This window comes from Nycticebus coucang, chromosome 6 (genome assembly GCF_027406575.1).
Source record: "Nycticebus coucang isolate mNycCou1 chromosome 6, mNycCou1.pri, whole genome shotgun sequence".
Classification (NCBI taxonomy): Eukaryota; Metazoa; Chordata; class Mammalia; order Primates; family Lorisidae; genus Nycticebus; species Nycticebus coucang.
In genome coordinates, this window is record NC_069785.1 from 116,200,869 (window position 1) to 116,216,154 (window position 15,286).

The 15,286-nt window shown below is 39.1% G+C and overlaps 1 protein-coding gene across 5 annotated transcripts in view; it reads left to right on the forward strand.

Annotated features, from left to right (window-relative positions):
* Positions 1–3,649: 3,649 nt before the first annotated feature.
* SIK2 (salt inducible kinase 2) overlaps positions 3,650–15,286 on the forward strand; it is a 136,122-nt gene continuing 124,485 nt past the window's right edge. For all 5 annotated transcript variants that reach the window (XM_053593085.1, XM_053593086.1, XM_053593084.1 and 2 more), the window contains exon 1: positions 3,650–3,792. In XM_053593085.1, the coding sequence (XP_053449060.1) occupies positions 3,658–3,792 (135 nt within the window). In that variant the 5' untranslated portion in view covers positions 3,650–3,657. The remainder of the gene's footprint in view (positions 3,793–15,286) is intronic.

A 15,286-nucleotide genomic window follows, 5' to 3' on the forward strand; every position in this document is an offset into this window, starting at 1 on the left:
ACTGGTAATTGTCAGTAGCACACCCACTGCATTTCCACATGGCGCAGGCTGACTTTCAGCATGGCCTCTTCTGTCTCTTCCCTCTCTCTAAATTCTAGACACCCAGCATGTTCACACTGAATTCTGGTTTTCCAAAAACTTTTGGTACTCCCTGCTTTCCTTTTTTTTTTCTTTCCAGTCCCAAATCAATTCTTATTCCAGTACTGTTCAGGTAGGTAATTGGCCTGGTTATCTGATTAAAGTAATCAGATAAAAATGAGTCAATTTCTATTCAAAAGGTATAGAAGGAGGTTGTTAACGCTAGTGGGTCTCTAAGTACATTTTCTAGTTCTTGAGGAAGTGGTTTGTCATCAGATTTTCAAATGCACCCACCCCCAGGACAATTAAAATACAGTACATTCATCTAATTAGGAAAATGCATACAGGAACTATTTTTGAACTGGTGTACAAAAATGGGCTCCTGATCTAGTTAGAGCAGTGGTTCTCAACCTTCCTAATGCCGTGACCCTTTAATACAGTTCCTCATGTTGTGGTGACCCCTAACCATAAAATTATTTTCGTTGCTACTTCATAACTGTAATTTTGCTACTGTTATGAATCTTAATGTAAATATCTGATATGCAGGATGGTCTTAGGTGACCCCTGTGAAAGGCAACCCACAGGTTGTGAACCACTGAGTTAGAGAAACCCTCATATGCCACTCCTATCAATCCAGAAATCTGATTAGCCTTCCCCCATTTCTCCCCTTGCTTTTGCAAATAACATACCTCATAGTAGAATAAGGTATTGTTTGGGGAGACTGAAGGGTAAAAACAGTGAGCAGTGGAGGGCCCAATAGCCAATCTTGTACCAATAAGATAAAATATATAAATAAAACAAAATTTAAAATAAAATATAATGAATGTACATACTATATGTTAGTTTTCATTGAAAAGCTAAAACTTATAGAAAAGTTGTAAGAACAGTACAATAAACTACCATCTATACCAGGGGTCCTCAAACTGCGGCCCGCGGGCCACATGAGGTGGTGTGATTGTATTTGTTCCCGTTTTGTTTTTTTACTTCAAAATAAGATATGTGCAGTGTGCATAGATAGTCCGGCCCTCCTTCGGTGTGAGGGACAGTGAATTGGTCCCGTTTAAAAAGTTTGAGGACGCCTGATCTATACTTTAACTAGATTGATTAACAGTTTATCACATTTGCCTTACCTATCTTTGCTAAACAATTTGAAAATAAGTTGCATATATCAAAAACTTTTATCCCTAAATACTTTACTGTGTATTTCCTAATAGTGGATACTTTCTTTCATAACCCAGCACAATGATAAAATTCAAGAAGCCTGACAATGAAACAATATTCATTGTTTCATTCATATCTAATATGAAACTCATATTAAAAGTTTCAAAAAATTGGGCGGCGCCTGTGGCTCAGTGAGTAGGGCACCGGCCCCATATGCCGAAGGTGGCGGGTTCAAACCCAGCCCCGGCCAAACTGCAACAAAAAAATAGCCGGGCGTTGTGGCGGGCGCCTGCAGTCCCAGCTGCTCAGGAGGCTGAGGCAAGAGAATCGCGTAAGCCCAGGAGTTGGAGGTTGCTGTGAGCCGTGTGACGGCATGGCACTCTACCCGAGGGCCATAAAGTGAGACTCTGTCTCTACAAAAAAAAAAAAGTTTCAAAAATTGTCCCCCAAATCTTTCTTTATAGAATTTTTTTCTAGAATCACACGTTGCCATTAGTGGCATGTCTCTTCAATCCCTTAAATCTATAAAAGTTCCTTAACCTTTGTCTTTCACGACACCGACTTCTCTAAGAGTACTGATTAAATGTTGGGTAGAATTTCTAGACCAGGAGCCCATTTTTGTACACCAGTTCAAAAATAGTTCCTGTATGCATTTTCCTAATTAATTTTGTAATTTCTCAAATTACATGTTTGATTATGTCTAGATTCATAATATACATTTTTGTCATGGATACTACAGAAGAGATAGTATGTTCTCAGTACCTCACATCGTGTCATTTTACCCCACAATTGGTGACATTAATTTTGATAATTTGGAGTGGTGTCTGCCAGATTTCTCCACTGTCAAGATACCTTTGTTAACCCATTGTAATGAATAAGCAGTCTGAAGACTATGTAAATATCCCAGTCAAATTTCACCCCCAAATTTTAACACCTATTAACAATTTTGTCTGGATATTACTGTAACAGTTGCAAAGTGATTTCCTAATTCCATCATTTCTTCCACATGTACTAGTTAGCATTCACTGTCAAGAACTTTCACTTCCCTCGTTTATATTAATATTTGTTTATGTAAAAGTTTAAATATGCACTGATGCATTCTTTTTAAAAATTAAATGTGTTATGATGAATTCTCGATGCTCAAATTGTCTCAGATTTGGTAAGCGAGGGCACCTTCCAGTGGTCTCCTTTTTCCTTTTGACACAGCCTCCTTGAAAATCCAAGAAATCTCTTCGCTTTCTGGTACAAGGTCTTTCAAGGGCATTTTATACTTTACTCTTTCTGCTCTGGAATCAGCCATTTCGTCCAAGTATGCTGCTTTTAGATGGAGAATGGTATTTAGAAGTCAAGATCTGAAGGCATATAATATATTTCAACATATTAAAATGTCGCTCTTCTTGTTTCCTTGGGTCACCATATGGAACACTGGAGTGGTTTATAATCCTAACTCCAGCATTACTTGTGTAACTTTGGCAATCCCCTTCATTCCTTGCAGCCTGCTTCGTCATCTGAAAAGAAATTAGATTAGATAAATATTTCTCAACCTTTTCAGGGTTACCAACACGTTTGGGAATAGGATAGAGCCTATGGTCCCATCTCCCCAGAGACACGATCAGAAAAGCAAACATTTGCCTACATTTCGTGGTGTTCCAGGCTCCGAATCTCGACTTAAGTCACCTCTAGGGTCTCTTCAACGTGGGACAGTCCTGTGAGTCTATCAGCAACCGTGCTGCTGCTGCCCGAGCGATTGCTCTGGAGGGATGTATATAGCAACGAGACGAGAACAGGACACAAAGAAAGGAGGCTGTGAGCAACGCGCTGCTCAGCCGCAACTCCGCGCCAGCGCCACATTCAAGGTGCACCGTGCTCGTAGGTGGCCGGTTTTGGCGGGAAGGGCCCCGGGTGGGCGGAGAACGCCGGGGCGGACAAGGATCCCACGGGCCGATCCCGCTCGCTGCGCCCCCTCGGCACCGCCCACCAGGGCTCGCTCTTGCCCTTCGGCTGGAAGGCTGAGGTGCGGGGCGGGCCGGGCGGCGACCCCGCCCCTGGCAGCGCCGAGGCGGAGAGGACACGCCAGGGCGCGGGTGCCGGAAGGAGCGCTGCCGCCGGGCCCGCGCCCCTCCCCGCGCGTCGGCCCCTCTCTCTCCCGCCCGCCGCCGACGTCGGCGGTGCTCTGGTCGCCATGGTGACCAATCGAGGCCCGGTCCCGCCCCCGCCCCTCAGCCCCGGCCCCCTGACGTCGGCGCACGTCAGCGGCGGCGCGCGCCTGGCTGGGCCCTGCGGAGCGGGAGGGCAGGAGCTGAGGAGCCAGCGGAGCGGTCGTCGCCCGAGCCGAGCCGCGCCGCGCCGGGCCGCGCCGCCAGCCCGCCCGCCCGCCAGTCCGCGCTCTGTCCGCCGTGTCTAGCAGCGGGGCCCAGCATGGTCATGGCGGATGGCCCGAGGCACTTGCAGCGCGGGCCGGTCCGGGTGGGGTTCTACGACATCGAGGGCACGCTGGGCAAGGGCAACTTCGCCGTGGTGAAGCTGGGGCGGCACCGGATCACCAAGACGGAGGTGCGGCCCGGGGCTCGGCGGGAGCGTCCGAGGAGAGGGCTCGGGAGAGGAGCTGTTTGCCGAGAGGGGCGGCCGCGGTGGTGGGACCGGGGAGACCCGAGAGGCCGCGCCACTGGCGAAGGCGAGCGGGCCTGGGACTGTGAGCACCCAGGAGGTGCAGGGGGTCGGTAAGCGGCGAAGGGATCGGGCCGGTCCCCCGGACCCGAGCGCCGTCCGCCTGGAAACCCGCCCGGCCGGGGCTTTGCTTTCCCCTACGCCACCCTCGGTGCCACACGGAATTTCGCCCAGAGCCTCCCACCCGGGCCGTGACCTGGTCTGTGGCCTCCGCTCCGGAGCCCAAGTTCCGCGTCTTCCCTGCTTTCGGCTGGGGGTGGGGTGGGAGGGGAAGTCTGGGTGCTCCGGGCTGCGCGGAAAGAGACGTCGCCCGCCGTAGGAGGGGACCGCCAGCGCTTGGGCTCCGCGGATGGGGGATCCGGCGACCCCGGCGTCCTTCCCCCGCCCAGTGAGGAAGGGCCCCGGTGGCCGGGAATGCCCAGAGCGCCGCTGTCCATCTTCTCTCCTTCCTTTTGCCCCACAGGGTCTCTGATTTGGTGCCTGGGTAGCTTGATCTCCTGTCTAGGGCATTTATTTCCATTTAATACTCCAGACAATAGAACTGGATAAAACGGTCATCTCCGCGTTTGCACAGTTGGTGGGTTGGTCTTCTAGTCCAGGGTTGTCCCTTTACCAGGTGCGCGTTCCGGCTGTGAATACGCGTTCTGTGAGCACAGCGGAATCCGCCTCTCCACTCATAAAGCCCTCCGCTGCGTCCTGAGGGTGAATCCAGCACCCTCTCCTTTGCACATTCTAATGCACCGCACATATTTTCTCACAAGTCTCCGTTCTTACCTAACCCGCCTCCCTTCCTTCCACTGCCTCAAGCTGCTCTCCTTAGGGTCTCTATTTTAAGACGTGCAAATTAAATACCTTAGCTTTAGAGAAACGTGGAAACAAAACCATCCTTTAGAATAAACCGAGTGGTTTTGACATTGTAGTTGCTACTGGAGCTTCATCTTTTTTCATTTCTCCCCGACACCCAGTTTTAAACCTATTCCGTTTTTCCCTTATTAGTATGAATGTATTGGAGTTTGTGGAATAAAGTAGGACTGTTTTTCAGAATGACTTAGGTTAGGCGAAGGGCTTTTGAAAACTCGAGTGATTTTTGTAGCTTTTGTACTTACAAGTTTTGCTTACTGTCCGTTTCTAGAAGGAAGAGACATACTCGTATGTCATTCAGTCATATTCACTTTTTTTGCCTTACCCCATGGATCTTGTAGCAGTCTCGAGCTGGCTTTATTTTTTAACATCAGGACAAAGATTACAGATTTTCCTCTCACAAATTTACCAGTGTTAGCAATTTAGATTGTTTGTAAAGATAATGATAATCTATAGTTATCTATAGTAATGATAGTAAATCTTTGCATAACCTAATATGATCCCAGCATTGTTAAAAATGAAGAAATTGATTCCATTCTTCTGAAGAGCCATGATCTAATGCCATGCCATTTCCTCTGGAGTTACATAAAAAGAAGACGTTTTAAATGCATAGTTTTGTGAGTCCTTGCTTAATGACTGTTTGAAAATCAAATTCCAAGTTACAGAGAGGGTCTACAGAACTTTTGAACTAGAGTGTATATTTGCTATTGAATTATTCCAAACTCATCAGTTCACAACATTTTCCCCATAAGCTCTAACTGGTTCCTAGCAAGATTTAATTAAGTCAGTTGCTGTTTGTAAGATTAAATTTGTTTAATACAGTGTCTATTTTAGAGCTGCTTAAGTGGAGCTGATAGTGACTGACACGGTTGACAATTCAAATGGTGTCTCCTTTAAATGCTATATTTTAGAGAGCTAGGGGGCGCTGTGGAGTAACATCGTGGTTTGGATATCAGAGTGAGATCAATGCATTCATTTTGTAATTGAAGGCCCTGGTTAGATCATGAAAGAGCACTTAGATCCTAAATTGTGTGTGTGGTATATGTAATTTAAGTTGAAAGCTAAATTTTTAGTTCATAGAACTCATCTCCCTTGTGCTTTTCTAAAGAAGTTGTCCTTAACATTAAAAACCAATAGTGTGAGTTTAAGGTGGGAGAGTGTTTGTAGTAATTTGGTGCCATTGGTGATAAAAAGGTAGAAGGAGTGAGGGAAATGTCAAGGCAATTGCTGATCAGAAAAGTTCCTGTAGCTCTCTAGGTTTGTAACGTTGCTCTGTGAATTTTTAGAGGTAGTTTACATTAAGAATTGTTTAGCCAGGGCACAGATACAATTGTTTCAGAAAGTATTCTATTTTTTAATGAGGTTTTTTTAATGGCAATATTTGGTAACTTCATTCACTGGGTTAAGTATGTGTGTGTTTTGATAAATACACCAACCACCTTAAAAACTATAAGATGGGTAGTGAAAAGTTTATTTTAAATTATTGTAGGTTCTCACTGCTGAACTACAGTAATTTCAGTGCAGACAATGAATGTTTGGTATAAAGAACAATCAGCAAAATATCATTATTAAAGTTTCTTCATATACTACGTTTTCACATTATTATAAATTAATGCATTTTAAAATTTAAAGATCTTTTTTCCCCCAAGTTGGATCCTGAGACAAATTTTAGGGGTTAGTTTAAACATCTATGTGCTGAACAATTGGACTCTTTTATTTTTAATTGGCTCTTCTCTGTCTCTATTCTGTATTACTCAAAAATGGCCTATTTTCTTCTGAGCTTGGAAGATCCATGTCTGTTTTCCCTTAGAAAAAAAAATTAGTAGGCAAAGGAGATCTTCATTTTGGATTAATCTATCAAACAGCTTCACACTGTTTAAGAAATATAATTGCATCATCATCTGAAGTGGTATTTTTACTTTATTAGATCTCTGTGAATTTTGCACACAAAAAGGAAAGCAGGTGGTGGTTGAATCCAGCTTCCTAATATAATACATCATAAAAGCTTTGTAGTATTGGTTTGTAGTTTATGAATTAGGGGAGCTAATTTTACAAAATTAGCATAATGGGAAAAGAATAATAGCATTTAAGCTGTTAAACTATTTTAGGCAGTAGTGGTTGCTAGTTTGCTTTTCTGTGAATGTCCTTGAGTTGTGTTTTACTAATACTACACAGAACTAGGAAATAACTCTTTCTAGGTAATTATATAGCTCGTCTTTTGTCTAAGTAAAATTCTAGAATAGCCACTTGTGCCCTTAAATCTTTTAGTTTTCTGAGTGTTAAAGAGATAGGGTCTTACTATAAAAAATACAAAGAATATAGTGCATAAAAAGTATATGTATAATTCCTCTACCAATGAGAATAAACCATTATTAATATTAGTCGTTTATTTAAATGTAGATGAGAATACATGATAAACATAGATAAATAGCATTTTTCCACTTAACATTATAAACTAAGCATTTTGCTTATAAGACATTATAAAACATTTTTAACAGCTGCATAGTGTTCTGTGTTATGGAAGACTCCAGTTTTACTTAATCCCCTTTTTATTAAATATTATATAATTTCCAGTTTTCACTTACAGTAGATAATTTGAAGTAAACATTTCTGTATGTGTAACTATATTGTGTGTGTGGTATATGTAATTTAAGTTGAAAGCTAAATTTTTAGTTCATAGAACTCATCTCCCTTGTGCTTTTCTAAAGAAGTTGTCCTTAACACAACATTAACTGTATGTGTAACTATATGAGGAATTGCTGGCAAATTCCTAGCATGGAATTTACTAAGTGAGAAGGTATTATTTCTATATTAAAGAGTGTAGTGTATTTTTATTATCAAATCTATTATATTTATTACTGAAAAATTTTAAGCATAGATAAATTGAAAGAATTACCCACACTATCACCACCCGAAGATAACCATCATTAGTTATTTTTCAGGCCTTTTTTATGACAGATAACTTCATTTTCCCCAATACCATAATTCTTGTATTGCATAGCTAAAGAACTTGCAAGTGTGTGAACCATTGAATCTTAAAGGTATTTCATAGCGTTTTGGAATGTTACCGTTTTTAAATAGCATGTAGGTGTGAGGCTACTTACTTATCCTTAAGAGAACCTGGAATGCAAAACTGGTATCAAGAACATTCTGAAAACTGTTTTTGTTCACTGAAAAGCTTTCTATGTGCATATCGGGGCTTTTATAGTTAGGCATAATTTTTTAACTACTACCTTAAAATGGGAGATTTTTAAAAGCTTTCCAAAATAGTTAAGGTATCAAAATTGTATTTTTATAGCAAAGATAGAAACAAGAGAAGGGCCTATTACACCCAGATTAGAATGTTTCTTGAAAAAGACTCACTTTTTAAAATAAATATATTTGAGTTTATAGTTTACTTTGACATTTTAAGACTTCTCACAGAAGTTGTGGTATTAATCTTGCTCTATAAAATATTCCATATTTCAAGAAGCAGTTGTACTGTATGCAACAAAAGGCCTTTTACAAAACAGCTTCATCATTAATATTTGTGTCTAGTCCTATGTATAGTCTTTAATTGTGTATTGAAATAAAAATTAAATTTTTCATGGAATACATATGCTGTCATAGAATTATTGTCAAGTTTCTTGACAATAATTGTCAATTTTTGATAATTGACAATATTTGTCAAATTATTCTGCTAAATAGTCTTCAAAATACTCTGTTCCTTTTGGGAAGGAGAACAAACATACAAAATAAGAGTTGTGTAAATTTTGTGTATTTGGTTTTTTTTGTTTTTTTTTTTTTTTGTAGAGACGGAGTCTCACTTTGTTGCCCTTGTGAGAGTGCCCTGGTGTCACACAGCTCACAGCAACCTCCAACTCCTGGGCTTGCTCAGCCTCCCGAGTAGCTGGGACTACAGGCGCCCGCCACAACGTCTGGCTATTTTTTTGTTGCGGTTTGGCCGGGGCCGGGCTTGAACCCACCACCCTTGGTATCTGGGGCCAGCGCCCTACTCACTGAGCCACAGGCACTGCCCAAGTTGTGTAAATTTTTATATTTGGTAGAAATGTTTAACTTTAACAGAGTTTAATGTGTTCTGATTTTAAATCCTCTGGGAAATTCTATCTCAGTACCAGGCATTTGGAAATAAGAAAACATTTATTTGGAAATAAGTGAAACTGACCTCTCTTCTCGGACTTAGGTGATGACATTTGATTTATGACCCACCGCAGATTACAGACGCATTTTCTTGGAGGCAGATGGATTCCAGGATTCATCAAATCTCTTTCTTTCCTCTTCCTCGTACTTCATACTGCTCGTATTTTCCACCTCCACCCTTTTGAAATAAATTATTTATGTAAAAGTTTCTTTATACAGAACATTTGTGGAAAATGCTTTCTCATCCTTCAAAGAAAAACAGCATACATATCCAGTTCGAGATTATTAGAAGATTGAAAGACAATTAAACTTGGAAATTTCATCAAGAACTCTTCATTTAAAAAACATTTAAAAAATACTTTATACAGGTAAAAAGATGAATCTTGGATAAATTAACCTGAGAAGCAAGGCTAACATTTGCTTTACATTATTCTTTTGAGTAAACATCATATTTATATGGTTTTTTCCCAGTTATAGAAGTCACGGATGTTCATTGTAGACATTGTTGAAAAATCCAAAGAAAAACGTAAACATCCTTCCTTCCACTTTCAGACCCAGGAATAACCACTGTTATTCACGTATACTTTATCTATATGTAATAGAGTTGTCATTTGCATATATAATCTGTGTTTTTTACTTGTGCGTTAATAACATTTCTCCAAGTTTAAAAAACTGTCTAACGCATGGTTAGTCTTTTTGCATATGACTGTCCATATTTTATTTGATCAATTTTCTATTATTGAACATTTAATTTATTTGTCCTCTCACTGTCTCTTTTTCTAAAATAATGTTTCAGAGGGCATTCATTCCTCTACCTACGTCTTTGTGCATGTATCTGATTATTTCCTCATGGTAACTCCATAGCAATGAATTCTTGGATCAGGGAGCATGTATATTACATATGTTATAGTGTGAGATGCCAAATTACCCTGGAGAAAACAAGCACCCATTAATGTTCACCAGAAAGAATACACATTTTTCCAGGAATATTATTTTCTAAATCTTTTGCCAGTTTGATAGGGGAAAGTAATACTCTTCTTCCATTCTTTAAAATTTTTCTACCTTTATCTTTCAGTTGACATTATTTTTCTTTTCTTTGTTTTTTTAATTTGCATATCCTTGATGACTTTGTACAGTTTTATGTGATGACTATGACTCTTTGTATTTCTTTTGTAAATTGCTTTTTTGTCCTTTGGCTCACCTTTTAAATTGCATTGTCTTTTTTGTTTATTTGTATAAATACTTTTTAATGTAGGAGATTATTTTAATCATTTCTTTTATAGTCTTAAAATTTTTCAGTTTAATTTTTATGGCTGTAACAGTGTATCTCTTCCTTTCCTCCAATCTTTTTTCCTTACCCACTATTAATAGATTCAGATTTAAGCCTTAGTGAGGACTTATTTTCTTTATATATGTGTGCGTGTACACTTATTTTGTTAGACAAGTGTCTCACTTTGTCACCCTCTGTAGAGTGCAGTGGCGTCAGCTCAGCAACCTGAAACTCTTGGGCTCAAGCAATCCTCTTGCCTCAGCCTCCTAAGTAGCCAGGACTCCAGGTACCCCAGGGCCTGGCTCTTTTTAGAGAGGGTCTCTGCTCTAGCTCAGGCTGGTCTCTAACTCTTGATCTCAGGCAGTCCACCCACCTTGGCCTCCCAAGAGTGCTAGGATTATAGGTATGAGCCACCACAGCAGGCCACTTATTTAATTATTTAAATACTTTCATTTTAAAATTTAAATTTAGATCAGACTGTGTGGCTCACACCTGTAATCCCAGCACTCTGACCGGCCAAGGCAGGAGGATTGCTTGAGCTCAGGAGACAGTTTGAGCAAGAGCAAGGACCTGGTCGCTTGTAAAACTAGACAAATTAGCCGGGCATTGTGGTTGGGACCTATAGTCCCAACTACTGTGGAGGCTAAAGCAGGAGCAGGAGTGTCACTTGAACTCAGGAGTTTGAGGTTTTTGTGAGCCAGGCTGATGCCATGGCACTCTAGCCTGAGCAGTGGAGTGAGGCTCTCTCTCAAAAATAAAAGTCAAATTTACATTATAAACTGTCTAATTTGTATTTATTCTGAGAGGGTAAGTAGAGAACTCTATGTCAGTTTTACTATTAACTTTTACTACTTTCATAATTCCTTTTATTATAGATTGCTCAATCACAGTTACTTTTCAATCAGATGATAGGGTAGCTCATTGTAATTCCACCAGTGATTGTTGTATTAAGTTGAAAATTTTTTTTTTTTTATTTCAAAGATATAATTGTATAGTTGGGCTACTGCTACTTAGTGCTTAAAAAGGACACTGTAGAATTAATCTACCAGTAGCAAATAGCTCTGTAGCAAATATTATCAGAGACAAGGAATATGTCCCTCTGATTTGTTATTAGAATAGCTCTTATGGGGCGCCGCCTGTGCCTCAGTGAGTAGGGTGCCAGGCCCATATACTGAGGGTGGCAGGTTCAAACCTGTACCCAGCCAAATTGCAACAAAAAAAATAGCTGGGCCTTGTGGTGGGTGCCTGTGGTCCCAGCTACTCAGGGGGCTGAGGCAAGAGAATTGCGTAAACCCAACAGCTGGAGGTTGCTGTGAGCTGTGATGCCACAGCACTATACTGAGAGCAACAAGTGGGACTCTGTCTAAAAAAATAAATAAATAAAAAGAATAGCTCTTGTTATGTAACTTTGTTATAAAGTCCTCAAAAGCTACTTTGTTTTTAATCTGTGGATTTACAGAATCTAAAAACTGCTTTTGTATGTGTGGTTTCTTTACGTGCATGAGATTAATACTTCTTTTACGAGAAGTGAAATAACTTTTTTCTAAAATTTTCAAAGGCAAGGTAATATTAACAATTAAAAAAAACGAAAAATTCCTTTTATTTATCACTTTAACATCTCTGTTTCATTTTTGCTCTTACATTTAATTCCCTGTCCTTGCCAATTTGCATTTTACATAGTTGTTACTTGTATAGGTATTTTAAAAAATTTAACATTGTTGACAATATCTCTGTATATGGTCTTCTTAATACTGAAATCACAAAATAATATTGCCACTTTTTAGAGAATTTACAAAACGGGAAAATGAAAACTAAATTATTTCCACAGATGGAGAAGTTAGCATCTATGATAACTTATTTTCGTGGTTTTCTTTTTTGATTGGAAAAGTAATACATGCTCACTGAAGAAAAAATGGCACAGAAAATTATGGAGCAAGAAAATAAAATAACCCATTACCTTCTCATTCTGGTATCATTTTATCATATTTGTATCTGATTTTTCCTGGTCTTTTTCTGTACATACTGTATCTGGTGTTGAGACTATACTGATAATCCTCATTTTCTACTCTATTGAATATATTTACACATAAATCTTGTCATCATTTCAGATTATTTCCTTCAAGTAATTTTTTGGAAGGAAAATCCTTAGTTTAAATGGGATGGATGATTTTTAAGGTTTTTAATAAAGACTACTGTTTCAGAAAAATTATGACCTATTTTACATTCCTGCCAGCAGTGTCTAAAAATGGCCATCTCTCTGAACCTTAGCTCATAAGTATTTTTTAATCTTTGTAAATATGATAAGTGAAAATTGTATTTTATTTTTAATTCACATTTTCCTATATATTTTTGAAGTTGAATATTCCATTTATATGGGATTTAGTTTTATATTAATAGTGATTATTCTGGTTTATCCTACATTACCTCCTTCCCTTTGTCCCCTAGTAGAAGTAATAATGATTTTTCTATCATCATATAATTTCATTGAATTTTTTTTTAAGATGATGGGTGCATAATTAAGAATTGAAGAATAGACGAATAATAATAATAAAGGGATCTCTCAATTTATGGGTTACTTGCTTGCCCTATTTTCTTTGACCATACAGATTTTGTCTCTGGTACTATGTTCAGAACATAGGTGAAGGGATGTAGAGAGAAAGATTCTAGAAATCTAAGTTCATACTTATATTTACAATGAACTTTTGGAATGTGACTTTTAGTACACCAATGGGGAAATGCCAAAATGTAAGTTTTGTTTTTTTCTTTTGAGACAGAGTCTCACTTTGTCGCCCTGGGTAGAGTGCAGTGGCATCACAGCTCACAGCAACCTCAGACTCCTGGGCTTAAGTGATTCCCTTGCCTCAGCCTCCCAAGTAGCTGGGACTACAGGCGCCTGCCACAACGCCTGGCTTGTTGTTGTTGTTGTTGTTGTTGTTGCACTTGTCATTGTTGTTTTAGCTGGCCCAGGCCAGGTTCAAACCCACCAGCTTTGGTATATGTGGCCAGCACCCTACCCACTGAGCTATGGGCGCCACCCATAAGTTTTTTGTTAATAAAATTCATTCATTTTGTTCTCTTAGACCTGTTAAGTTCCTTGAGGGTAGGAATCAGATCTCATTTATTTTTGTATTCTAGGCCTAATTGCTGCCACACAGTAGGTGCTCAGTCAATGAGTAATTAATAGACTCTTTAAAATACTGAAAAGATTGAGCCTGGAGTTAGAAGACCAGGGAGTTTTCTCCCTTAATTTACTAGAGCTTTAGGACATTTGTAGATTATGTGACATCTTTTGAACCTCTGTTTCATTAACTTGGGAGTATGCTGCTTTTTGCATTTACTTCACAGAGCTGAAAATAAATGAGATAAACTGTATTAAAGTAGCTGATAAATGTTTAAAAGTGCCTTGCAGTTGTGAAAGTTGTCATCATCGTCATTACTGTACAGGTATCTGTTTCTGGAAAGTACTTGGTAAAGAGCTCCATTGTTGAGAAATTACCTGGAAGAGCTTGGCAGAAGTTACTAGCTGTTCATCAGAAATTCTGTTTTCTCTTCTTTCTAGGCCTCCAAATAGACTGTTCCTATGCCTCCCTTACATTTAGTTGTGTTCCTATGATTGAGTTCTAACTAGTGGAATGAGCTGGAATAATACGCACCACTTCTAGGCCTGGCCCTGAAAACTCCCCATGGGGACCCCTCTGAAGTCTTTTTTCCTTCTATCTAACTGAAATAAAGATCACCTTCAGGTTAACCTTGGAATCCACATATTAAAGATAGTGAAGCCTCCTTGAGCCTTAGATACCTGCTAACTTCACCCATCTAATTCTGCTGCACAAAGAAGAAATAAACTTCTGTTGATCTTGAATCGTGTTTTGAGATGTACTTGGTAAAGCAGTTAGACCACCTCTGTTACAAGGAACATGCTAACATATGTTCTACTTTTTCTTTCAAGAAGCATAACACTGTAAAGAAATAAGCGTACCATATGTATTTGTGGTCTTAGGTAGGAATCTGTAACCCAAGACAAATAGAAAATGATGTCATTTGAGAATTTTTGTTGTCGTTGAGAAAAGATAGTGATGTTTATAATCTTTATTAAAGTTTAATTAGATGATTTATATATTTTTCACTGTTCAGGCCAAGGTTCCAAAAGAATATAGAAGAAGAGATATTGTTGGGTAATGTCTTGCTTTAATTGGTATTTAGTATCATTTCATTGGTTTTTAGTATACAAACCTTTCCTTCAATATTAAATATGATATAAGATATATACAATATAAAATTATCTTATGATAGTAATGCTGAGATTTTAAAAACTATATAGTGTCTTTCTCCCCAACTCTTTCTATTTATTAGATGGCTATGACCTGTCTCATAAATGCTTTTTGTTGAGGAGGAGGGTGCTGGTATCTGGACTCAATCCAGAAATTGTAGGGCAAGATGTTTTCTTCAAAATATACACGTCTGTGAAACTCCATGTTACCTTCATAAGGAATATTGAGGATATTCAAATATATGCTTATCCTTTTGGGGGGCAACTTTTACCCAAAGTTACCTAAATACGAGATTCTATCATATTATTAATTGAGAGGGTTTCTTTAGATATACTTTGTAAACTATTTTGATTACAGTAATAATTAAAACACCACCAAACATAATGAAAATAGCTACTAAAGAACCTATGTGCTTTGCTGCCTTGAGAAGGAGCTATCCCCTTTCTTCTTAGGCAGTACGTTTAATTTTACACATTATGATCAGTAATCTGATTTCCCCTGGGAAGCTTGGGTTCTGTGAATTACAATTAATTCAAATCAGGAAACAAGCTGTGGCCTGCCAGTTAGAAAGAGAGAAAGATAAGAAATGAACCTTACAGTGGAGCTCTGGGAAATCAAAGCAAAAGACAGCAGCAGTAAGGAAAAAAGAAAAAATCACCATTGACCCTTGAACAGAGTGGGAGTCAGGAACACTGACCCGCCCCCTGCCCCAGCAGTTGAAAATCCAATTATAATTTTTAACTGCCCCAAAACTTAACATTATTGATAATGTACTGTGGACTAGAAGCCTCACTAATAAGTCGATTAACACGTTTTATATTATATGTATTATATACTG